Source organism: Petromyzon marinus, chromosome 45, assembly GCF_048934315.1.
Source record: "Petromyzon marinus isolate PM22_M1 ecotype Great Lakes invasive population chromosome 45, UKy_Petmar_22M1.pri1.0, whole genome shotgun sequence".
Classification (NCBI taxonomy): domain Eukaryota; kingdom Metazoa; phylum Chordata; class Hyperoartia; order Petromyzontiformes; family Petromyzontidae; genus Petromyzon; species Petromyzon marinus.
Window position 1 is genome coordinate 8,093,874 of NC_133711.1, and position 27,233 is coordinate 8,121,106.

Sequence of the window (27,233 nt, forward strand, 5' to 3'; positions counted from 1 at the left end):
CTCCCACCTCCTACCCCCCCCCCGCTCCCCCTCCCGGCTCTCTTCAATTCCGGCCCAGTTTTAAAGCGATTTCCGGCACGCTTGAGCGTAAAAAAGTAAGAGTGTTCTTGTTTTTTTAAATAAGACAACTACGTGAGAAATATCTTTTTAAAAATAATTGACACAGTTGCGGGTGCCTCTCCGTTGGTTCATTAAACGGCTCCCTGGCACGCGCGCCACCAAGGCCACCCTTCCCGGAGAGCTGTGCCTCGCTCAATTTGGCAACGAGCACCCTCTTCTTCTTCTCGCGAATGGCAAGCACGTGCACTTTACACGTGCCGGTTTTGAGTCTGTGAGCCGCGCGACAACAGCTTCGGGAGTTGCGCGACCAATCCTGTCCCGATTTAAAGCTTTCGTGACCGCAGGGATTCATCTTCTTGGTTCTTTCGGTAAAGTCACCACGTAGAATGGAAATAAAATAATAAAAATAAAACATTCGTATCACTTTATTATGTTTTATTTTTATGATTTTATTTCCATTCTACGTGACTTTACTGAAAGAAGCAAGAAGATCAATCCTGTCCCGTCTGCCGGAGAGCGGGGCCGAGCCAATGATGCAGTCGGTTGAACGATGCGGGGCACTGTTTGCTTCGGCGCGGCCGCGAGTCATGGCACAGTTTGGCGGCGTCCTGAAGCGGTTGATGGAACGGGAACGTGAGTTGCTCAGGGCACCCCGCTGAGGTGTTATTCGATGCACGCCTGTCCGTCTCGGCTCCGCACAATTAGTCATCAGAACGCCATGCAAACTCAGGGATCGTCGGCAGTGGGCCAGGTCGGTCAGTGTCACTGATGCGGCGATTGTGAGCGAAGTCAAAGATAGACCCACACGACCTATTGTCAGATTCAAGCGCACCATCTCAGTGAATCTGGCCTCGCTCAGTGTCTGAACACAGCGATTAGGAACCTCCTGAGATATTTGGAGAAAGAGAAAGCCAAAGCAAGTGTTTGCTGGATACATACATAGAGTGAGGCCTTCCTGGATAAATGAATGGCATCATTATTATATTCCAAAAGGGTCTCCTGCCCACCAGGACAGGATGCGACGTTTGTGCGAACGAAGCTGCCCTTTGATGTCTTGTCGCGCGAGCAAGGCTGGAGGGAGGGGGGGAGGCGCACGAGCGGAGGTGCGTCGCCTGGCGCCGTAATCAATACCGACACCATGACCGCGGAACGGAATTGGGGGCCCCCTTGCGATGGCGTGGCGCGACCTCTGCTCGAAATTCCCGTCGCCAATTCTCAAGTCCAAAATTACACGCAACGGGCGAAGGGGTAGAAAACACGCGGGCCACCAGCCACTTGCCGGGCGAGTGCTAAGCGCTCCAATTAAGGACGAGTTTTAACGAGCTGGGTCAACGTGCTGCTCGTTCATTATACAGCCTCAGGCTCCCGGATCAAAATTCGCGCTCAGCGCGAGGACCTTTGATCCGCACCCACCTGCGAGTCCATTCGCTCGCGTTCTGCCGCTCGGTAAACGCGGACGCGCCGCGGTTCTTTGTGTTTTTGTTTTTACTTCCATTCCCGTTCGAGGTCCTTTCGTCTTGCCCTCGCCCAAGCGAGATGGCTGGGTGTCAAGCGCGCGTTTCGATAGGAAGAGAAAATCCCCCAGGGTAGTTTTGCTTTATAAATAAATTCGCCCGACATCAGTTGAGAACAATGCGGTGCGGCATTGTTAAAACGCGGTCGATACGTTAACCGTGCATCACCCGTGACGGCTTAGGGCACCAATTAGAGCCTGCGCCGTCAATCACTGATTATTTGCCATGATAACGCCGCCTTGCCGCACCGTCGTAATGATGCGCAATAGCACCACGCCGATGTTGCCGTGCAGATCTGTGTGTGTGTGTGTGGTGTCAAGACACCGCAAGTCACTGTGCTACCCGTGTTCGATTCCTGCTCACGGCCAACATTGGTGACGATAACCAGAACCGGTCCTGGGCCTCCCCTAGGTTGACTCAGCCTCAAATGAGTACCTGGTGCGGCGTGTAAACATCGCCACTCAGGAGATTAAGGCGGCCGGGCGTGGTGTTGGCCACCCACCTCCTCGCGTGCCGCGACGGCCTTCATAGGTGCTCGCTAACGGCACCTGTCCAAAAAGTCCATTAAGGCTACACGGGGGAATTTTCGTTGTTATTGTTGCGCGCGATGTACGCGAAGCTATCAGCGTGCGTGTGGTGGCCTGTGCGCGTCGAAGCATGGGACGCTCAATCCCACACGCCACGTGCATGACGCGGCATTGCACTCTGCACGTGACGGCGCTGTTGTGTGCGAGCGACAATCCGTACACTCGTGCGTGCACGACGCTGCGTCGTTGCTGTTGCTGTACCCGGCTGGTGGAACGTGGGCGCGAGCTCCTTGGAGATCATCCGCGCCAGTTTAGACGCCTCCTGGGCAGCGTGTGCCGCCGCGTCTGCCGCCTCCATCTTCCCGCGCGCGTGCTGGGTCCTGGGTTCAGACAACGACGACAACAGCAACGGCAAAGTGCCCATCAGCAAACTCTCACTTCTCTTGGTCGGGTGTCGCCACCTGTCCTGGGCTTTCCTCGGACCTCCCGTTATTGAAGTAGCTGCTGCTGTCCAGGGAAGTTTATGCATCTTCTCAGGACACTAAAAGCCACGGTTTTTGACAGTTGCGTAATAATAACAGCACGCCACTCAAGATGATGTGCCTATATGTGGTTGTCACCTATTCGGGTATTCTGAACTGTTCATCCCATGATATGTCCCGTTTCTTTTTTTTATTTCAGAGGTGGCAAACCCTACATAGCTGCGAGTGAGCACCTGTTAAGGCGAACTTCGGGGCACAATGACAGCCGGCAGTCATTCATGCTGATTCTATCTAGTGGAGACTCAGACAAGGTCATATTCTAGTTGGCACCGATGTTGTGTATCATAGCTAGCAAATGAACCCAGAGTTTCTGGGATTGTGGCCCAGTGCGCTAACTCCTGAATAACTCCACCTCTGCTCCACATAAAGAAAATGACACAGTGCCTCGCTTTTTGTCGATCTGCCCTGACCAGCGTGGTGAAGTGAGGCCAAACAACTCCGAAGACTGACAATAGGTTTGGGAGAACTTCATCCAACAGTCAATTGACAAAGAGATGAAAAAAGAAAAATTATGTTCCATTGTTATTCGGTTTATAGGCAGGTAGCAACGAATCAATACATTAATTTAAAGTGTTTAAACCCTAATACTCCTGATACTTGCATTGAACCGTGCGTGTAAGGATCGATTATCTACAGTTCATGCCAATGCTACATTTAGTCAAAGGAGCAACATAAACTGGACATGCGAGACAAAACAAATGGGTAATAACATATTCGAGATGGGGGGGAAATGAGACAAACAAGAATCCATTCTTGAATCGAATCGTGACCCCGAATCACAACAATTCATGGAATTATCGTGGAGGGGGTGTGAATTATTATTATTATATATTCAACTTATAAAGAGATCCCATTTAAATGTCTCCGTGAATTCTAACCAATATATTGATTCCTGTCGGACTTGTATCATATTCTCACGATTATAAGATGCACTTTTATTCCCAGACTCCACTCGATTGGTTTAATTAATTTATATATTTCCCATTTTCCCCGTATATCGTATAATCAAGGTTTAAAAAAAAAAATTCTCAAAACGATGCCAAAGGTGTCGGGAGCGTAAAAAACACGTTTTGGAGCGTCTTATAATGCAGAGGATTTTACAGCGGCATAATAATTTGGGCGGCGCAATTACTCCATGAGTCAACGAACGGCCGATGACTTACAAGAAAATGGGGTCAAGGAATTCGAACAACAAAGTCCCGTGTCTGTCTGCGTGTGGGTCTCGGAAAGAGCAGACACGGAAGGATCGAGTGGGCTCTGGAGACGATAAGGCCTGGGTGATGGTGACACTCAACGCGCTGCGATGAATTATTCACAGTGCGTCTTTTACGGAGAGATTTTTTTTTTTGCCGGTGGTTTGTGTCACTTTCCCTTGAAAGGCTGATCTTCTTCCCGGGCGAGGGTTTGGAAGCGGGCAGCCACGTTAATGAACTTGGTTTGGTTTGTCATATGAACCTCGATTTTACTCCTTGGCCACAATTATTAATTTTGGTGGATTAAAACGCGTGCAGTGTGGTTTGTTTTGGTCACGTGATGTGCAAGGCAGCATTGAGAGGGCCAAGCTTCACATGATTCACAATTGCACCTTTTTTCTGTCTCATACATGCCAACCCATACGTTTTACCCAGTATTTTTGTACAGGGAAATTTAGTTTTCAGGTCCATACGGTGTACAGCCGTTACAATACGAGCAACGTATATATGTTTTGTCGATTTGTTTGTTTCTCCCTTGTGATGGGAATTTTGTAGGATGTACGTTGAGATTTATAAGCACACGGGGTGACCAACAAGGTCTGAATTGGTCTGTAATAAGGTAGGCACCGATACGGGGTTGACAAGTATGCTGTCTACAAATCACCTCGTGTGATGTAATGCTGCCGAATGTTACCGTGCAGAGCTCCGGGCGTTACTCCCTTATGTGTTTGGGTTTTCTCGGGGCACTGTAAGTTTACTCCCATTAGCCAAACAATCGTTCATACAGAACTGACCAAAACCCACCGTGTTAAGACTTATTACTGAGAAGAAGAAGGAGAAAACGAGTCTTGCGACTCGGTGAGGTTTTTCTTGGCTAAAGGGCTCACTATTGTATTCATACAATGTGACTTCCACGAGCTAAAGGCCTCTTTTCTCTCGGCTACATCAGCAGCAGCTGCTCCTCCGGGTGCCGTTACCTAGCAACGATAAGGCCTGTGGCCTGGTAGGGCCAATGGTCAACATTCCCCACTGTTAGTTTCACAGTAGGCTTTCGCGACCGATATTATTCATCGCAGACGAGGGGTTATTTTTTTTAGGTTAGATAAATATATAAACGCGTCGCTAAACCCGCCACCACCCGACACAGCCAATTGGCAAGGTTTGTCACGTAAACAGAACGTGCCAAATGCGTCACTGGTACAGCACACCGGTAGTGTGTTGGAGAGTAAATCCACAACATTTACAATTTGAGGACGACGTAACCCCACCGTCGCTGGAGTCGCCAGCCATCCTGGCTATATCCAAGGATCGTTGCGTTTACCGAGGTGACCAACAGCATCGTGTAATCATGCACAACTCGTGTAGACGTTCTCCAATCTTCCGGCAATTGTGATAAAAGTCTTCCAACCCGTGGCATTGTGATGTCCCGATTTAATTTGCACCTCAGAGGTGGCAGCTGTAACCGTTGCACCCTCCTCCACCGTTACAGGTGTACAGTTTAACACGTAGGAGGCTTTCGCGACCAATATCATCCATAATAGAGGTTTTTGGGTTCGGGGCCGTCCATAAATGACGTCACGCGATTTTGGACGATTTTTGACCCCCCGCCCCCCCTTGTCACACGGCGTCACAAGAAGTCAGACCCCCCCCCCCCCCAGGTGCGTGACGTCATTTATAGACGGCCCCTTAGATCGCGTAAATATATAAATGTGTCGTTAAAACCTGCCACCACCCGACAGCCAACTAGTAAGATGAAGCTGGTTGTAATTACTGGCGAAACGTCGTGCTCAGATTGTAAATGTTGTGGCTTGGCTCCCCAACACACCGGTGTGGCTGTACTAGTGACGAAATGACACGTTTAGTTTACGTGATAACCATTACTAGTTGGCTGTGTCGGGTGGTGGCGGGTTTGAAAGACACATTTATATATTTACGCTCTCTAACGCAAAAAACCTCTATTATGGAGGTGTATATTTATCTACTTAATGTAGCCACGTGGACAATGACACCGGATTTGACGAAGCCTCCAAGCTCGCCGGGCCGAGGCTCAAGGCTGCCTCTCGGGCCTCATTAGCGGCGTGCGGAACAGCGACCCAAAGCACCGGCCGGCGTTATGAGAAGGAGTACCGGGGAGCTCGTTAATAAGATAGGAGAGCAAAGCAACAACAACAAATTAATTCCGCAAAAAAATAATACGCTTCATTTGCTTGTGCAAACGCGCTGCTGTTGCTGCAATCATTACTCATTTTCATTGGTTGCCAACCAACGGTGTCACATTAGTGGCTGCTCTTGTGTCATTTTGTCTCCCGGTATCTGAGGCCGGGGTCTCCCTTGCAGGACAGTCACTGTCCCTCTCATGGCTGGAAATAAAGGCTTCAATTATTCTCGCCTTTTAAAAAATTAATGGCATTTTTGTTCCACCCCCCCTCCCACTTGCCTGCAAGGTAACCATTAATATGAATGCTTTTCTTCATAATTTAACCCCCCCCCCAGAGAGCTTGGCTGCTTACAGCATTCGTCTCCACAATGTGCCCGAGCATAAGGGGCAAGAATTAACAGAAAGCTTCGTAATTTATGCCGCCACCGATTGCACTGATAACGGCGAAGTCTAATTACACAACTCTGTGTGTGAGGTTGCATTTGATCATCATCGTGGTCATCATCATCATAATAATGAGCGGATCGTGCTCTTTCGTGCCATTCTCAAAGTGCGAGGATAAATCCGTGGGCAGTGTGTTTCACCGGCAGGTGAGTCTGGCGTTAAGGGTCAACACTCCTCTGTGGTTTAACCAAAGTGAGTAACTTGCGAGGCATTTTACAAATTTGAACCGTTGACGCTGACACGTCGCCTCCTCCTCTTTTGCGAATGATGTCACTGCGAAGCAGACAGCGAATACTTATGGTTCGCTAAAACGAAAATATTTTTTTATTTATTTTATCAGGTAAGGCTTCACTTAGCTAAATAGCTCTTTTTCTGAAGCGACCTGGCTATCACAAATGATAGCTCAACGAAGTGGGCTTATCACGTGGAAGTTTATTGTGGCCGGATACTCTAAGCGCATGTTGATTATAAATGTGGAGGGAAAAAAGGGAGGACACGTAGAAAAATCTAAATATGTAGGCGGCAGAATCGGGATTGAACCCACGACCTTCTGTATACCAGGCGAGGTAGTTAACATCTCGCCAGCGAGGTTAACCTCACGCTAACCGGGGCGGCCGCAGGGTGCGAACCGTGAAAGCCTCTGCAACAAGTAACGAATGTCGGAATCAGAATATTTATTTTGGAGAAATCTGATGAGCTATGAAGCTCTTTCCCACAGATGTCCAGAAGGGGTAGGTCAGAAAGTTACAACGACAAACAATAAATTAAAAAATCAGGAGTGCAATGCACAGAAAAGGTACGTAAATTACTCAATTATAATAACGTAAAATAGTCATAATAAAGGTTTTTGGGTTAGATCGCGTTTATTTATAAATCTGTCGTAACCCTCCACCACCCGACACGGCCAATCAGCAAAAAAAAGTGTCACGTTGACAAAAGACAAATAATTCACTACTTTAGCCCACCGGTGTGTTGAAGAGTGAATCCACATTTACAGTTTGAGTACGACGTTTCGCTGGTAAATACATCCAGCATCATCGGGCAATTCGCCAGAATGGTAAAATAGATAAGGCAATATAAGTTCAAATTGCATAAGTACACCAATTTCCCAGCTTGGGCAGGACAAAAAGAACAGCAAAAAAAGTCGCAGACTCACACCAAGACAACAGAGTCCCTCAATGAAACGTGCTAACCACTCGGCCAGGTCACCGAACGTTTGCGATCAGGAATCTCCCATTGCCTGGCAACGGGTCAGTCCGTGCCCAAGAACTTTGGAAGCCGAATATCCCCTGTCCGTCCCGTGTGCTAAAAAAGAAAACGCCACGCCGTTAAACTCAACAACGGATTTTGACGAGGCGAGATTGCGGGCGGGCACCTGCCCAGGAAAGTCTCGCTCGAAATTAGCGCGTGGCAACACCACCTCGGCAGAACCCAACTCCCGGCTTAAATTACCACAAATAAGCCCCGGCAGGAGGGCGGGTCGTGGGCAGCAAGATTAGGACGGTAATTAATTTTTCCAATAGCCGGCGCAAGATTCATTTACAGCCGGTATTCGTTCTGTTTACACCAGCAGAAATCAATTACGACGTCTACAAAGTCTGCAAGCAGGGTGGGGTGGCGCTGCGGCTCGAGTCTGCACGCCGGTGCACCCCCATTCGAGGCCCGTTTTGCTCGGGGGGGGGGGGGGGGCTTTTCTCGTGAAGCGCTGTCGCGTCAGAATGTCCACGCGAGGCGCACGGGCTGGGTTTGTTGCGCTCCAGGGCGCTGCGGGCTTCCTCGAGAAATTGAATCGTGACGCGGGGCGCCCGAAAATGCATCGGAGGGCCGAGGCCGTGACACGGGCTTCCAGAAAATAATGATTTGAAATGAAATTTGTTTTTTTTTTTACGTTTAGACGGCGTCCAAAATGGCTTGACGCCAACAAGAGGCTGAAAATCGTTCGAAGTGTCAGAGGGCAGCCTGATTGATGTTGTGCCAATCGCACACTGTGTCAGTGAAAATTCTTACAGACGTTGTGCCAGTCACACTGTGCCATGATGTAGCCTTGTTAACACGCTGGCCATTGCTCAATGTCAATGCGTAGCCTTATTGACTAGAGTGCCAAATACACGTGTTGTTCAGTAGAACCACACGGAGACGAGGAATGCTGTAAGGGCTATTGCCTTTTATTGACACTGTTGCACGCAACACTCTAAACTCGCACCGGAGGTAGGTGCTCTCTGAACATTATCTGGTCCTGCTTCGGCTATCCTTACGGGCCGTCTCACTCGGGAACCCTCTCTCTCAGCCGATCCTTACTGAATACTCGGGGATCTGACTCTAAGGCTATTCCCTCGGCTCTCCCACTCGTCTGCCCGGAGCGGGGGCTCATCCAACACCGTCCTGCGACGAGGAGGGAGAGACACCTTCCAGCCGGCTTCTTGGCCTGGCTCCCCACGACGACCACGCCTTTGGCGGCTCCTCCCCCTAGCTCGCACCCGCCTTTGTTCCCGAAGGAACTTCTTCCACGACCCGTCACATGACGTGACCTTTGACTGTCAACTCGCTCGCAACTCCCCCTGTCCGCCCCCTCATGGTTGCTGACACGACTCCTCTACACATGCACTCCGTCAGTGCGGCAACGCTTCCCCACTCACGATTCAAACAAATTGTCCCTATTTTGCGGTTGCAATTTAATTCTGCAAGCAATTATATATCTGTAATAACACTGTTACTCACCTCTAGTGGCTGGAGTGGGGGGGGGGCGAAAGGCACGTATGAACCCATTAAACCATTGGTAACACCTGGCTGAGAGATCCCCATTGTCACGTAAACAGAACATGCCAATTCGTTATTAGCACAGCACACTGCCACAAATCTGGCTGTCGCCTGATAAAGCTTACTGGCGAAACGTCGTACTCAGATTCTAAATGTTGTGGCTTTGCTCTCCAACACACCGGTGTGCTGTACTAGCAACGAATTGGCACGTTCTGTTTACGTGACAAACCTTATTCATTGGCTGTGTCGGGTGGTGGTGGGTTTAACGACACATTTATATCTTTACGCTATCTAACCTAAAAAAAAAAACCCTGCAGTATGCATGTTATTGGTCACGAAAGCCTGCTACGTGTTACACTGTCAATGATGGCTGTTGAAGCCGTGGCTAATAAGAAAGTCGTTCCACCGCTTATTCTTGGAGTCGTCAAAATCTTTCTGATCCCCGAGCGTATGCTGCCCGGCAAAATGTATTATTATTATTAACTATGCAAGTAATGTAAGGGACGAGTGTAAATAGATTCCTCCTTATATGGTAGGATTTCATATGCCCGGTCAGATGATATGTTTTGGTTGTGTCTTTTTAGTGACTCAGGGCAGTCTTGGAAAACGGATTAATCCTGGTCTGTTGAATACTCACCTGGCAAAAACAAATCAATATAACTTGTTTTTTTTTACTTTAACCAATATTTTACCCTTTAAACTCATATCATCTTGTGATGTGTGCTCGGTGGTTGTGGAAAGTTTCCACGATCTTTGACGTTTCCTCCAAGATCATTCAATGTAAACAATTGTTCCCTGTACGGTTGTCCAGAGAGACGCTCGCCGTACAAAGATGCAATTATAAATCTCAACGATCGTTATGAAGCGCCACCCACCACTGCCGGTCCATCGCCATTTAGCAAACGTTTACAACAACGACTTCCGCAGTTTGGCGTGTGGGGCGGCGAGGAACGTCTGAGTCAGTGGGGCGAAGCGCTCGCCTCTCCTTGCCTCTCCCCTTTCCAGGTCCCTCCGGGGGGATGAGAAATGTACCTACCGCTCGGCACGATGTCGCAGGATTTTTTGGCGTTTCGCCGCACGGTGCGGGGACCTTCTCGTGAAACGTCGGACGTCGTTGCCTAGCGACGGCACGTGGCGTGACCCCCGACAACGCATCGGATGCCTACGCGGCGGCGCAGCTGCGAATACCCACGCAGTGGTGATGAGCATGCTTGCTGTCTTCAACTGCGGAGGGCGCAGGGCTGCCCTGGTGTTTGTTTGTGTTGGGCAGTGGCACAGGAAAGTTGAGCGAATTATGTACAGATCAAAATAATGCCAAGAATCCCCGAGGGAAGAATTTACTCTCGGTGGTTAGGATAACATGTACAGCGCTTGGACACAGGCTGTGTCAGTGTATTCAGTCAGGCCTTGACTACACAACGCAGGGAAAACTTTGCTCATTGCTTGATCACTATGAACGCAAGATGTGGAGAATAATGGCAGAAGTGCAGCTACTGCAATGTCTTGCTCTCCACTGTTGGCGGAAGGGCCTCCGCTAGAATCTAATCTAATTCACATTTCATATGCAGCGCCTTCACTCAAAGTGCTTGACATAGCTTACAAAACAGTGACAGAATACAATAATTTAGATAGCAGGGGCGTTACAGGCATTGAGGAATGAGCAAACGGTGATAGAGGATACTCAGGGATCATGAAAGGGGAGGGAAGGGAAGGAGTGGAGGGGCGAGGGGAGGGAAGAGCATGGGCAATGGATAAGAGGTGAGGCTTTAAGAGAGGAACAGAAGGAGGTTGTGGAGGGAGACTGCTCAATGTAAATGGGAATGTTAGTCCAGTGGAGAGGTGCAACGAGGGAGATGGACCGAAAACGGGATTGGGCACAGAGAGAAGGCAGGACAGAGAGAAATAGAGAAGATTGGGAACTCTAAAATGCATATTATTTATTTTACTTTGTGTTACACGAACACAAAAAATACAAGATCCTCCATATATCCTGGAACAGACTGTTGAGGTAAGTGCTGTTAGCGAGCACCTATGAAGTCTGGCACGGAACACTAGGGGGTGGGTAGCCAGGACCAGGCCCGGCAGCTTTTGCTTCCCCAGTGGCAATTTTTTCACACCGTACCAGGTACGCATTTGAGGCTGAGTCGACCTAGAGAAGGCCCAGAGCTGATTCAAATATTCGCCGCTGTTATTGCTCATGAGCAGGAATCGGACTCGGTTGGCCGAGTTCGTTGCGCGGTGCACTAACCACTGCGCCACCGCTCCACGCATGTATACACACAAACACGAACACACACATGAACACACGCACGTACGTGGATTATTGCCTGAAATTAAAACGAGGTCTCGCAGGAAATGCCACGCCCATCGGCAAATGAGACATTCGTCTAAAAATCCACAAACATACGCACGAAACACCGACAAACATCACGCACGCACGGGCGCAGTCGGGCAGGAGAGTGGGCGTACACGGGCAGATTATCGCGTTCTTGTGCGTGACACTCAGGGGGCCCACGAAAACAAGAATCACCGGAGACGAGAAAACGAATCCCCCCACCGAGATGGAAGCAGATTGCGTGGAAAACGAGTGCATGGTTTTACGCACCTAATCAGACCGAGAATTCACCGGGGAGAGCCGAAAGGGCAATTTGAGTACAATTTCTGAACCTCGGCCTTAGATTTTGGAATACAAGAAAGCGCGGACAGACGTCCAAGCCCCACGCAGCCATCCCACCCTGTGCACCAGGGGGTAAATGAAAGGCGGCAATCAATGCCTGCTTGGGGCTCAGGGCCTTGAGAGAAACGGGGAGAGACAGGCATCAGGAATTGAAAGGAGAACATTAAAAATCTTCGCGTCGTGTGTTATTCTGCCGCTGATCCGTACAGCAAGTCCAAACGAGCTTGTGTAAAATCACAAAGTTTACCGGTATCACGACCATCATCGTGATCACAACAGACGTCGGTTTATTTATTTTATTCACAACATTGTTCAACAATAGTGCATAAGGAGGGTAGCATGTATTTATTTAGTATGCGGACAGATCCAAGTTGTTTAGAGGGAGTGATTTTGCCAATAACATCTGAAAAACCAGCAGTGCTTTTTGTTATTTCAGCCTCACTCTGACCCAAAAGTTCAAAAAGGGGCCAGAGTTGGCTAATATTTTTCCAAAAACATCGCACTGGTTAATGTTAAACCTAGGAGGCCAATGGGCTGATAGATTAACGAAAAAATATATCATTTTTCACATGTAATATCGGACAGATTTTGTATTTATTTTATTGCCTAGAACCTTCAACATCAGCGTAAGACAGGACTTTATATTAACTCGAGTGCTGATTTCAGTGCAACGATTTGGGGTGGCCAGGTGGCTCAGAGGTCAGAGTGCTGAGCTGGTACCACAGAGATCCTGGGTTAAAATCCATGATTCAGTCGCCTGTGACGAACATAAAAAAAACCTCACGCAATTTGGGTCTGCACTGGGAATTAAACAATTCCCTACTCGTTTTTTATTGAAATGTTGTACGTGGAAAACATCTCATCGACAAGGGTGTCCAGGGTATCTCAGCTTTGACTCCTGTGCCGCAGATTACCCTCATATGGCAGGTGGGGAAGTACTATCCCCTTAGCTGTGTGGACCAGATATCACATGAAGGGATCTCAAAGGAAACTCTGTGAAGTCCACTTCCGCGGGCTGTTCCCAAAGACAAAAATTGCCCCGTTCTGCAAGAGACCCCCCCCCCCCCCCAATTCCGATTCGTCGTCTCGTGATGTGCCGTCGATAGCGCGCTCGCGATAAAACTGTGAGAGAAAAAAAAAGACACGACAATTTTACAAAGGAAGCATGTGCCAGCTCTAAATTCTTGTTCGGCGGCAGTTAGGCGCAACGGTGTCCACAGAGCGGTTCTTTCTCAACGCGGCTCTGAATCCGTGTTTGCTCCCTGGCCCGCACACACTACCGTATCCAGTGTAAACACGCCGAGGGTCTGCGACCTCCCGAGCGAGCGCCGTTCGCTTGGGCGCTGCCTTTTTGGCCAGCGCCGAGGCTCCTCGCCGTCGAGGCTCCTTTTAAGGTGCCGAGGAAACCGTCCGAAACCGCTTTGGGATGTGGGGTGGGGAAGAGGCCGCGAAAGGAGAGGGAGCAGGGGGAAGGGGGGGGGGTCCCATCCTCTCCGTGCCGCTAACCCGGGGTCGGCGACCTGCGGCTCCGGAGCCGCTTCATCACGTTATTTATTGAGGACTGTCACCGTCTCGTATTCATCCCTTGCATTGCGGCTCTTGAAATATTGAGATTTTATTATATATTTTTTATCGAATTGTAAAAAAATGTCTCTTCTTGTTATTTTGGGTTGCCGCCACCTTGCGCGAACGGCACTCGCGATGTCCCCCGTTCGAGTTTGGATAGCGGCGACGAGGCTTGACGTTCAATCACTCAGCCGTCCTCACCGTCTTCCCTTGCTGCCAAATCGGCCACAGATGTGGCAGATCCTGCGCTGGATGAGTTATCATCCTCCGCGGGGGGCAGAGTAAAGGCGAGTGCGTAACCTGGCCTGACCCGAGCACGCGTGGGCTCTGGGTCAATTTCACAGCGTGGGCCAAATATTTACATCAACACCCGAAGAGGTCAAACGAAAGCCGAGGTCAGCGCAACCCACGGTCCAATGGCCAATGGTGGGGAGGAGGGGGAGCGTGAATTCTGAATTGATTCAGATAAGGGTCACGGCTCACAAATGCCTGCCTCTCACAACAACGACGCAGTTTCATTAAAAACTGCGGAACAAAAAAAACTAAAAGCGAATAAGTAAAAACCAATTCAATTACAGCCCTAATCACCTTTCAATTTTGGCAACTGCCGAGGCATGCAAAATCAAATTACAACTCGCCGTGCAATACGTAACTTGAGTCGGCTCCTGAGCATTGTAAAAACAAAATGGAACTTTCGTACGATGTAAATTAAAATGACCCGGGGTGTGACCTCCGCGCGCCAGTGGACACCCTTCATCTACGCATGCAGCTGCGCCACACACCTGAGCCTGCACTCACAAAGAGACAATATGGCAACGCCACTAACGATCGGCAACGTGAAAAATGTGCCGGTGGCGTTAGCTTGGCAAGGGCCTTCCCTGGCGGATTAGTATCATGGGTCCTATTACATCGAGGCATACACAGGGAAGGTATTATTGCTCAGAGTGTGAAGTTGCGTATTTGTGTACACACACACACACGTAGTATAAATGCAAAGCTCCCCTGTATAGCCTTTAGGAACTTTTGGGGAAAGTGCTATAGGCGAGCGCCTATGAAGGTCGGCAAGGCACACGAGGGGGGGGGGGGGGTGTGGGGTGCCCAGCACTACGCTCAGGGCACCTTTGTCTCCCGAGTGGCCACGTTGACACACCGCACCAGGTACTCATTTGAGGCTGAGTCAATCTAGGGGAGGCCCAGGACTGGTTCAGATCATCGTCACCGGTGTTGGCCGTTGAGCAAAAAATCAAACCTGAGTAGCTGGGTTCATATAGCGCAGCGCGCTAATCGCTGCACTACTGATCCCCCAAGAGAAGAGACTCTTTCTCACACACACGCACACAGAATCTCACATACACATAGAAAACAGAATTATCTCGTACACACACACACACACACGTGGAACAGACTATCTCGCACATTCACGTGATATAATACAATGTGAATTTGTTATTGCATAACATATGATCACATTTCAAGAAGTTATACGGAGGCAGTGGGCTCATTTCTTTCATGGAGTAGGCAGTCAGTCATTGAACATGAACTTAAATGCACGCAGTACGATATCTCTCACACACGTAGAGTACGTAGTATCCCAAACACGCAACCAAACGAACACACAAATGATCCATATTTGGCCTTAAGAATGCTGGGGCAAGTGCAGTTGGCGAGCAACTCTTTAAGTGGTGAGATTTACACACCGCATTAGGTACGTACTCATTTAAGGCTGAGTCGACCTAGGGGAGGCACAGGCGCTAACCAATGCACCACTGCTGTCACACACATGACAAGAAAAGACAAAGATTCCCCGTATAGCCTTAACAGACTTGAGGCAAGTGCTTTTAGCGAGCACCTATGAAGGCCGGCACGGCACACGAGGGGGTGGATGGCCAACACCATGCCCGACCGCCTTTGTCACCCCAGTGGCGATGTTTTTACGCACCACACCAAGTACTCATTTGAGGCTGAGTCGACCTAGGAGAGGCCCAAGACCTGTTCAGATAATTATCACTGGTGTTCGTGGCTGTGAGCGAGAATCGAACTCGGCACACCGGGTTCGTAGAGCAGAGCGCTAATCGCTACACCACCGCTCCCCACACACAGATGACAGACATACATACACACACGGATGACACGCACATCACAAAATCAGGGACACACGCACACAGTTGAAATGCGCACAAACCACACAGTCAGAGACACGCAGACACCACACGAACATGACACTGCCGTTAGCTCTGGACTCAGCTTAAATACACGAAGCCACTCAATGGAGAAATATGAAGCCACCACATGTCCATCGGGCGGAATGTTTGCCGTACAGTGACGCCACATGGCTTGCCAAAATTTAGCCTCAGCTGACGGCATTGTAATTTAATCCATCACCATCACTGCTGTTACCACAACCGCCGCTGCCGCCACCACCATCGTCGCCACCGCCACTAATGTCACGCGAAACATTTCTAAAACCCATCACCGCAACCACCTTCATCACCAGGTCACCACTGTTACCACCATCGCCATTATCAACGGCCCCTTCAACCAACGTGCACGGTCAAATATTCGCCATGACCCCCAAGACGTGGAGTCTCACATTTAGCAGTGGAGGTGGCTTTGCACGTCTGTGGCGCGCTGGCAGAAAGCAGTACAGAAAAAGTGTGTGCCGATATCGTCTGTAACTTCTGTATGGAATAGAGTATTGCCCCCTCGCATGCATGGGGTTTCTCCCGGTGCTCCGCTTTCCTTGCACGTGTATAATAAACGCTCACTAATTGGTTGAAAACATTTCAATATGTGGAGAACTGCAGAGCGATTGTTGGACCGGCTCCCCGCCTGGAAGCCTTCCATCTCTCTGGCTCCCGCTCAGCTATTGGGAGATGCAATTGGCCTGAACGCCGCGATATGAAATTAATAATTAGATTTTAAGCGTATGAATTTAAAGTAGGATTGACACAAGCGCTCCACATGAAAACTGGGAGCGCTCCGCTTTGACCCCGATAATAATGATGTGGTTGTTTCCATGAAACACTTTTAAAAACATAATCACATTTTAACTGACCCACCCATATTGGACGTCTGTGAAAAAAGAGCTTCACAGCTCATCGGATTCCTCCGGTCCAAATACAAAATTCTGATTTTTACTTGAGGTGACACACGAGGGCAAAAGTTGCACACTCATGATGATGGTCATCATTACCATCACTACAAACAATATTATCAACATTATCGAAGCGGTCTTTACGTCAGCTTCTCACGATCCAGACTCAGAGAGAGAGAGAGAGAGAAAATAATTCCTCTGACACTGAGTTCGATGATGAGATCGGGGGGTGGGGGGGGGGAAGGACGTCAACGCGAGCTGTTTGGGCTGCACAAATGTTCCGCCCCTCCAGGGGAAGAAGCCCCCAACAAACAAGCTGTGCCTCTGGCTTTAAGTGGAGACCACCCACGGGTGCTACCATGTCCCCAGCTGGCAGGCCGGCGGGGGGGGGGGTTCATATTGTCACAACCAGTGGTGGAATAAGGGGGAAAGGAACAATATGGGGCAATCACTCCCCCCGTCCCCCAACCTTGAGACCCTCATTCATTTCCGCTTGAAGCACAATACCTCGCTAATCTCGTCAGGGAGCATAAGCCATCAAGCGAGCTCCGGTCATCCTCGCAGCAGCAGCGGCTTTTGGCTAACCATCGAACAAAGACGGTGGTCACCGCATCGCACGCTTACAGATGCGCTTCTGCGGCCGTCTGGAACGCTCTTCCTTCCGATATTCGGAAGCCACTGGGAGCTTTCCACTTTTAAATTTAGATTAAAAACTCATTTATTTTTGTGTTTAGTTTGTTGTCCTCCCGCACCTCCCATTCGCACGGTTGGCTACGTACGGTGCGAAAGAGCAACTCGCTCAGCGGTAGACAGCCACCTCCTTGTCACTCTTCTATTGCCACTCTCATTCTCACGGTTGCTGTTTGTTCCTGTTTTAACCTCACTCCCCCCCTTCCCTCACTGCATGGTGAGAAGAATGGCCGTTACATTCACAGTTTACTCTGGCCTTATCAAGTCACGAGTAAGCCGCTTGCTTTTTTCGCTCCATTCTCAGTCGGGCAATCGTAGAGGCGCCGTCTCGCAGGCACAGAAAGGTGTCTGCATCGGTTTCACAACTTGGGGGGGGGGAGGGCGGCAGGGTGACATTACACCTTGTTTTTCCCCGATTGAATCATTTGCGAGAAATCTTACAAATCCGGAACCATGGCACCCGGCACACGTGGCCCTGCTGTGAAAGCGGTAGTGTTCACGCTGAATATTCACCACGGCGGCGGCGACGGTATTGACCAGGGGTGGCCATGGGGCTCGAACCGCGAGCCTCTGTGGCAAGTGGCAAACCCGCTAACGCTCGGCCAGGTCACTGCCCGATGAGCATCTCCCTGTGACATGTCTAATATTTATCTCCGTGAGATGTTAACTCCCTCGCCTGGTATGGCAGGAGGTCGTGGGTTCGATCCCGACCCTCACGCCTGTTTCCGTGTACTTCTCTCTCTCTCTCTCCCCGTGGTCGTGTGGATTTTTCTCCGAGTCCTCCGGTTTTTCCCTCCACATTCAGAATGAACATCACGCGTTTAGAGTATTTAGCTGCTATAAACGTTCACGTGATAAGCCACTTTTGCTGAGCTATCATTTATGGCCAGGTCGCGTCTGAAAAAGAGCCATATAGCTCAGGGGGCCTTGGTAAAATAAAAATAAAAACTGGTTTAGTTAAAAAAATTAGTTTATATATAAAATCACTTACGCCCACCGTTTCTGCAAGGTGTCCTGAGATGTGGTCGCATTTGGCCGCAAATAGAAACGCGCGTCGTATCGCATTGCATAAGATATGCAAGCGTGTTGAAACCTTCTCCGCATCGTCATCCACAGTTAACTTAGCCTGGCCAGCACGACCAAGGGAAAGCGAAGAGGCTTGGCAGCCAGGACGGCCACGCGTAGGATCATCGATGCTGCCAGTAGGGGCCCCCCTGTGCAGTGCTGCCTGTAATATAGCTGGGCGGCTGTGGTGGCGGTTAATGCCGCACGGGTAGCCTGTAATCCGGCACCGCGGAGGCAGCGAGGGTTGGCGGATTGCACACATGTTGAGAAACTCCCCCGTGGTGAGTCGATGAGGAGCTCCTGGTTCGCGTGAGGTACGCGGTATCACGTCAAATGTGGACTCTTCATGTTCCGTCTGTATGGGATAGGGCAGCGGTTCCAAACCTTTACTGTAGCCTTGCACCCCTTTGGTTCTCAATCGTAAAAAAAAAATGTGCGATGTTAATAACTACACAGGGTTTGATGAAACAAATTAAGTTGTTACTCACGTGCCCGTGCTTAATTTGCGTTTCGATGATTTACTTTCGAAAAAAAATCTGTCCGTGTCTCGCACCCCCCCCCCCCCAGAAAGGGCATCTCGCACCCCCAGGTGGTGCAGCGTGCACCCCGGGCTAAGGAGAAGAACCACTGGGATAGGGTGTGTCACCCTCGCACACGCGTGCGTTTTCTCCGAGCGCTCCGGTTTCCTCCCACCTGCATACACTCGAAAATTATTGGCTGACAACAACTTAATAAATAGAGGACCGCAGAGAATGGGCAATTGTCGGCGCTGGAACACCATTTGACTGCCTCTCCCGCTTTTCACTCGCATATGCGTTGCGTAGAACAATCGCTGTGTGTACGTTGTAACTTCTTTCGCACCGTACGTAGCCAACCGTGCTAATCGGAGGTGCGGATATATCGGTGCTCGCTTAATTTGCCTACGACCAAACCGCCCGGGAATGTTCCCGATCTTGCAAGAATCTCGGAAGCTAAGCAAGGTTGCCCATGTTTAGCACTAATATTGGAGACTACTAGGGCTTTCCAGCTGCGAGGTGGTGAGGATATGGCACTGTTAAAATGGATTCCGTCCGCAAATAGTTCTATGCGACCTGACCGAATCTGTCCGCGCGGAGCTCTAAGTGCTATCCCCCTCCTACGCATGCACGTTGGGGATTTCTCCGGACACTCCGGTTTCCTCCCAAACGTCGAACACGTAAATATCACGTTGGTCAAACATCCTGGTGCACGATCCACCTCGGGGAAATTTTGAGATACCTGGGACCGGCCCCGCGCACGGGCGCAGGATTGATAGACGCATCGCGTGACCGTGAGATTTGGCGACGGATTGTGGAGGCCAACATCCGGCGTTGGATTGCTCGTGGCCGATGACGACGGCGACGAACGGCCATGATGGCGATGATGGCGACAATGCAAATCCGATGTGGGCCCCACCTGGACAGGGCGATGTCGGCCTTCTGCTTGGCGATGGCGGCCGCCCTCTGGGCGCCCTCCACGGCGCGCTCCACCTTCTCGCGCATCTTCCTCGCGCGCAGCGGGATGAGCGTGCGCTTGCGAGCCGGCCGCGCCAGGGCGTTGCGCCGAAACTTGCCCTCCTGCTTGCGCCCGTCGGGCAGAGTGGTTCGCCCGTAGCCGTGGCGACGGTTGTCAAGCCACTCGCCCTCGTACTTGAGGCCGTCGGACCGCTCGGCCACGCCGAAGCCGCTGCGCCGGTCGCCCTTCCACTCGCCGGCGAAGGCCTCGGTGGCGGTGGCGTCAACCGCCTCCTCCTCGGGGCCCTCGTCGGCGCCGCCGCCCGCCGCGTCCGAGCGCCGGTCGGCCGCCTCGGAGGCCGTGTCGCTGGCGGCCGAGCTGCCCACGCTGACGGGGGTGGCGCTGCGGAACGAGCTGCGCTTGCTCTGCTGCGACGCGAGGCTGGAGCGTGACGACGAGCGGCGGAGGCCCAGCACGCCCAGGAAGGAGCCACCCCGAGCTGAGGGATGAGAGAGGAGAGGTGGAGGGGAGTTGGGGATGAATGGATGGATGGAGGAGAGGGAGGTCGCTTGAGAGAACATGGAGGTAGGGGAGGGAAAGGAGGCAAGGAAGGCCGGAGTGCAAGTAGGTAGGGATACATTCAGGAAGCGGAGGAGGCCGTGACCACACGTGGATGAGTCATTGAGAGAGGAACGGAGGAGGGCAGGTTAGGGACACGTGGCCACATTCAGGAGAGAGGAAGGTGACACGGAGGGAGATGTGGAGACAGGGGAACAGAGTCACACGGGAGGGGTTCGCTCTTGGGTGAGAGGTGACGGGGCGTTGGGCGAAACAGCACAGACAGCAACGCACACACGCTCCACCCGGCACGCACGCACACTCCACCCGGCACGCACGCACGCACGCTCCACCTGGCACGCACACACACTCCACAGGGCACACACGCACGCTTCACACGGCTGCCAAGTGGGACGCGTGCGAGCATCGCAGGCACCTCAGCGGCGAGCGGTGAGCGCGCCGCCACCGCACAAAGCGAGGAGGCGCGCCGCGAGAGTGACTCAAGCCGCCTCCCCTCCTCCCGCGGCTCCTGGGGAAAGTCTCGGTTGCAGCGCCGAGTGGGGCATCGGGTTGCCCGCGCCGGCTCCCCTTCCCTCCGCGCGCATCAGGCTCACTCAGCGCGTTGCCAAACCAGCGCGAGCCAGCCATTTGAACGGCGTCCGTCAGCGAGCGGCCCCCTCGCGCATCAGGAGAAGGCAGCTCCCGGGATGTGGTTATCGGAAGAGCGGGAATGCTGTTTGGGAAAGGGGCGTTGGTCGCATTCGGATGCTGTCTGCGCCCGACAGTGGGCCTTGGTGCAAGGAATGCAATGGGCCCCCCCCAACCCACTGTCCAATTCTACACCCCCCACACCCCCCACGGCCGGTGTCAGTCTTGTATGCCCCGTGGCAGGGCCCTGAAGCAGTCGCCACCCCCCTGAGCACTCGGAATCAGAATCTTTATTTATCCTGGAGGAATCCGATGAGCTTCGAAGCTCTTTTTGACAAATGTCCAGTAAGGGGCGCAGGGTCAGAAAGTTACAACAACAAACAATACAAAAAACACGATAGGAGTGCAAAGTATAGTAAAGGTAAGGAAATCACCAAAAAATAACGAACTAAACTAGGTATATTTTACCGGGTAAAGCCCACTGAGCTATTAGCTTCCTTTTCAGAAGCGACCTGGCCACTTGTGGCAGGCAGCCTTTGTTAAATTTCACTGGTCATCATGACCCATCTCTCACTTTCCACCCCTGACCCGACACAGCAGCAGCATGATCCACTCTTGGTCATCGGTGGTCGATGACGGTGGGGCGGTGCAGACGGCTGAACCTCAAGCTTCTTGACCGGTAAAGGTCAAAGGGAGTCATCAGAGAGGCCGATGCCTTTGATGCCACCACATCCCACCGTCGCCTCGGTCCGCTACGTCCCCCTGTAGCCACCGTAAAGTCGACACCCGACCTTCAAGGACTAGCTCTTACAATCTCACCACGATCACGACCACCATCACCACCATCACCACCATCACCACCATCACCACCACCACCACGACCACCATCACCACCACGACCACCACGACCAACATCACCACCATCACCACCACCACCACCACGACCACCATCACCACCATCACCACCACCACGACCACCACCACGACCACCATCACCACCACCACCACCACGACCATCACGACCACCACGACTACCATCACCACCACCATCACGACCACCATCACCACCATCATCACCACCACGACCACCATCACCACCACCACCACGACCACCACCACCACCACCACGACCACCACCACCACGACCACCATCACCACCATCACCACCACCACCACGACCACCATCACCACCACCACCATCACCACGACCACCACCACCACCAAGCGGGGCTTCAGAGGTCTTCCTCTTGGTCACCGATCTCTGGGTGCCACCGCGATGTCTCCCTGTAACCAGCCCTCCACCACCCTGGACGCGTGTCCCACCCGTCACAGCCTCTCCTCCTCCTCCTGATCACATCTCCGCGGGTTTCCTTCCACATTCCATTGTCCTGCTTGCCCTCTCCTGCCGTGACACCTGTGCTCAGAGTCAATGATATTAATTTTTTCTAGTTGCTCCGGTAAAGGCAATCTCTTGTGGCCTGTGCAGCGAAACAGCCCATCGGTGAAATGCGCTTCCATAATTTCACATCCACGCTCCCCGCCTTCGCCAGCACCGCGCTGACGGGCGTGGTGAAGTATGGTCAAACGACCCGCAAGGTGGAGGAGGACCTCGTCCAGTGGTGGACTGACAAAAGGCTCTGCGCGTACTTTACGTAGTCCTGCCAAAGCCCAACTTGGTGAACTGCACGGCAGAAGCAAACGCTGTGCCAGTTCTATTAATATCCATTACATTTGTTCCCATGGCTGCTTGGCTGTTCGTCCTTTCAACATTAAAATATTTCCCACACGCGCACGCGAGCTTATGTTTGTGCGCCTGTATGTGCGTGTGGGGAGCGGTGGTGCAGCGGTGAGCGCGGTGCGCTACGAACCCGGCGGCTCGAGTTCGATTTCCGATCACGGCCAACACCGGTGACGATTATCTAGACCCGGTCCTGGGCCTCCTCCCCTAGGTCGATTCAGCATCAAATGAGTACCTGGTGCGGTGTTTAAACATTGCCACTATGGAGACAAAGGCGGCGGGGCATGGAGCTATCTACACACCCCCTCGTGTGATGTGCCCACCTTCATAGGTGCTCGCTAACAGCACTTGCCCCAACAGTCTGTTAAGGCTATATGGGTCATCTTTGTCTTTGTGGGTGAGCGTCGGCACCACCGCTCCACCGGTGCGGGTGCCTGCCACGTTCACCTCTTCGTCTAGGGCTCCGAGCCTTGCTGCTGCTGCTGTGGCCGATGATGAAACATTTTATTTTCGCTTCTAAGTATTTAGTTTTTGTGTTCGTGGGCTCTGAGATCAGCTCGCGTGCGAAGGGCGGATGCCAGGAGGATGTTTACACAGCAGGACCAAGAGACATGGCGACGGACAGCTTGGTGGAGGACTTCTTATTTAATTATTAAACGAAACTATTTTTTATTTTACCAGGACAGGCCCACTGAGCGATATGGCTCTTTTTCAGAAGCTACCAATGACAGCTCAACGAAGTGGCTTACCGCGTGGAAATTTGCCGCAGATAAATACTCTAAACGCGTGACGTCAATTCTAAAATGTGGAGGGAAAAACCAGAGGACTCGGAGAAAAAATCCACGTGACACACGGGGAGAGAGAAATGCAAACTCCAGATATATAGGCGTCATCGAACCCACGACCTCCTGCATACGAGGCGAGGGATTTAACATCTCGCCACCGCGGCGCAGTTGATTGATCGCGGCCGACGATGTTGTTGATGCTGTTGACGACGTTGATGAAGTTGACGATGAAGCATCAAAACGCGGCTGCCGTACAAGCAGTGCAGAATGCGCGCATCAAGGGGGAGCCACCGCCGAGAGCATGGGAGAGGTGTGCATCGTGGTTCTAATATTTGAGACATTCCATTGATGCGAGTAAGTCAAAGGCATAAATGAGGATTCCACGGAGATTACGGGGGGGAGGGGGGGGTGGACACTCGTGGAGGTGGACGGGGTGACAGCCGGCGACAGACGGAGCTGGGAGTCAGCCACTCGCGGGCTTGCAGCGTGCACCAATCTACCGGCTCTGACCAAGTCGACGCCGAGGCTGCAAAGAGGACGATGTCCTCTGGTTGCTGATCCGCTCCGGCGATAGTCTCACCCCTTTTAGCCACGTGGAAACACTCACGACTTGGCCGATTACACCTGCATATATAGAGGATCACGGAAGCTAGGGCAATTGCGTGCATCTTTTTGTCTGCTTGCCTGTGGTTCCTCCTCGCGCCTCTACGAGAGCGAGTGAATAACTGTGCGGTGCGTTGCAAGCTAAAATTATTATTTATTTTTTTTGTTACGTTTTTATTGCACAAAAAAAAACGCCGGGGCCCAGTGCAACGCGTCGGTGTTCAATAGTAGAAGGACGTGAATTTTTATTCTATCATTACGATCAAGTCCTGCCAGAAGCCCCCCACCCCCCCCACCCCGGCCCCCCATTACGTATTTCTCTCCGCACCGTATTCGATTGCGGTTTTGCCCCCCCCCCACCCCCACGTCGTGCCCGCGGCCAACGGGCGCTCACCTTTCTTGTGGTCCGTGTCCGGGTCGGGCCTGAGGCTGAGCGCGAACCCCATGCGGGTGGCGAGACCGGGCCCCAGGGTGAGGCCGCCGACGCCGCCGAGCGAGATGGGCGACATGGGCGAGGTGGGCGAGGGTAGCGGGGAGCCCTTGTCTCCGCCGAAGGCGGGCGGAGAGCCGGGCAGCGGGGTGCCGTCGCTGTTGAGGAGGAGCGCGGCACCGTTGGCGTGCTCGCTGCGCAGCGACGTGAGCGACGTGCCCAGCGGGGAGCACACGGGCGCGGCCATGCCAAACGGCACGCTTTGCCGCACGCCGTAGCCCTGCCGGATGCCGTTGATCCACTGGCCCAGGAAGGTGCCTGCCGGAGGGGAGTGTGGGGGGGGATTGGGATCGGATCGGATCGCGATTGTGGCACGGACCACACCGAAGCCGCTGCCCAAAGCGTCGTCGTTATTCACTGTGGCCGTCATGATGGCCCAGCGTTCTCGTCGTCGTCGCGCACCTCCGATTAGCACGGTCGGCTACGTACGGTGCGTAAGAAGTTCAACGTACATATAAATATACCATCGCCGTTATCATCACCACCACTCTCATTGTCATCGTTGTCACTGTGGCCATAGTTTTATCACAGTTGCCAGTGGTGTCATCACTGCCACTATTGGCACCGTTATCATCATCATCATTATCAACGTGGCATTAGTTTCTCACAGCTGTCACCACTCTTATCATTGCCACCATAATTTATTTTCATCATCACCACCACATTCGGTGTTGTGTCGATGTCGTCACAGTCACGATCATCATCAACCATCATCATCGTCAGCGCTGTCACCGTGTGTTGGTGACTGTCATAATTGTCATCATCGTCATCAACATTGCCATCATAGGGGTCATCGTTGTCACTGCTGTTATCATGATTACTGCTACCACTACCATTGTTATCACGGTCATCATTACAATCATGTTTCGTCATGGTTAGTGCTTGTCATCATTGTCAATACCATCACTACCGCCATAATTATTAACATCATCATGTATGTATGTTGAACTTCCTTCACACCGTACGTAGCCAACCGTGCCAATCGGAGGTGCGGGGGAAGGACAACAAACCAAACCACAAATAAAAACTGTTCTCATGAGAATTAAAATTAGATGATTTACAGGTGCATAGTTCCAGTGGCTTCCTAACATTGGAAGGAAGAGCGTTCCAGACGGCCGCAGAAGCGCGTCCGAAAGCGCGCGATGCGGTCACTGGTCTTTGTTCGATGGCTAGCAGACAAAAGCCGCTGCTGCGAGGATGAAAGTCCAGTGCGAGGATGATCATCATCATCATAATTATTATTATTGCCTAAAAACGATGGGGACTGGCACGGCCTGTCAGATTGTTGTCGCATGCTAGGTGGACAGAAGATGGCAGTAGAGTAATGGATGGAATCTACCTGGATGGAGCTCCGAGTTGGGTTTTCCCCGAGTTCTCTGTGCTTCCCCCAGCATGAAGCAAAACTCACACGAATGTAATTGGTGAAATATTCCAGTGCAGGATCCTCCTGAACACAAGCCCTGAGACTCGGTGAGGCTCTCACTCCCATTATCATCGCCACCACCACCACCACCACTGTCATCAAGTATGTAACAATGCATCGATTCACTGATTACAATTGATTTGTTTTGCATTGATTCGTGCACATGTGAATGAATCATTTACGAATAATGTAAATTAAATGTGAGTGTTATGTTTAGGTCAACGGGTTGTGAACAAAACCCACTAAAAAATAAAACAAGAAATGTGAAATAATGCCGATGAGATGGAACGCACTAGTTTTACGTGATTTATGTTATCGTTGAAAATAAGCGTGACCTCGAATTGAATCGTGACCGTTTACCGAGTAATTAGATACCTAGACGATCGTCGTCGTCATTGTCCCCAAAGCGTCGTTGTCATAACTGTAATCGGCTGATCAATCATCACCACGATCATCGTCGACGGCTTTGGCGTTTCCGTGCCCACATTCACCGCGATCCCAATCCTCGTGGTCACCAGAGCTATTGCCATAAGCGGTCATCACCACCGCCACCGTTATGGCCATCATCACTGTGATAACAATTAGAATGGCTGCTACCACCACCACCATCGTCATCATCATCACCACCGTAATCATCCATGTGATTCCCCATTCTCAAAACGACGATCGTATTGAATGTTCATCATCATGATCTCTAACATCATTGTTATAATATCCCGAACCATTGACACTCATCATCAACACCATCATCAATATTTTCACAGTGTTCATCGCCATTATTAGCACCCCCCCTCGCCCCAATCATTACTATTCTTATCAGCATCACCACCAAACAACGCCGTGATCCGGCTACCAATTACTGCCGGGCGGAAGCCTGACACAGGGAGCTGTCAAGATTCACGAGACGAGAAGCAGCTTCCGACGTGAAAGATTAAAACGCGTGCGTTCATAGACGGCGCGCCGTTACTGAGCAGGAGGCCATCGGTGAGCGCAGCAAACGAGACGTGAAGAGAATTCAAGGAAGAGCCGGCGATGGAGTGCTGGGAGACGTGAAGAGAAACTTGCCACCACCGCCGTCGCCGCCACATTACAAGTGTAAATACTGTACAGGACACTGAATAAATAACGTAAACCGGGGAAAAGAACGCAACACCAGAAGACGGGGTCACCGACATAATCTGAGGACCGCGCGTTATATAAGTGCGGCGATCTAGATTTTTTTTCCCCC

At 51.4% G+C, this 27,233-nt stretch overlaps 1 protein-coding gene across 2 annotated transcripts in view; it reads right to left on the reverse strand.

Moving 5' to 3' along the window:
• LOC116952178 (junctophilin-2-like) overlaps positions 1–27,233 on the reverse strand; it is a 48,744-nt gene that overhangs the window by 16,947 nt on the left and 4,564 nt on the right. For both annotated transcript variants that reach the window (XM_032971303.2, XM_032971302.2), the window contains exons 2-4: positions 24,487–24,840; positions 19,722–20,259; positions 2,363–2,481 (exon numbers count right to left, since the gene is read on the reverse strand). In XM_032971303.2, the coding sequence (XP_032827194.1) occupies positions 2,363–2,481; positions 19,722–20,259; positions 24,487–24,840 (1,011 nt within the window). The remainder of the gene's footprint in view (positions 1–2,362; positions 2,482–19,721; positions 20,260–24,486; positions 24,841–27,233) is intronic.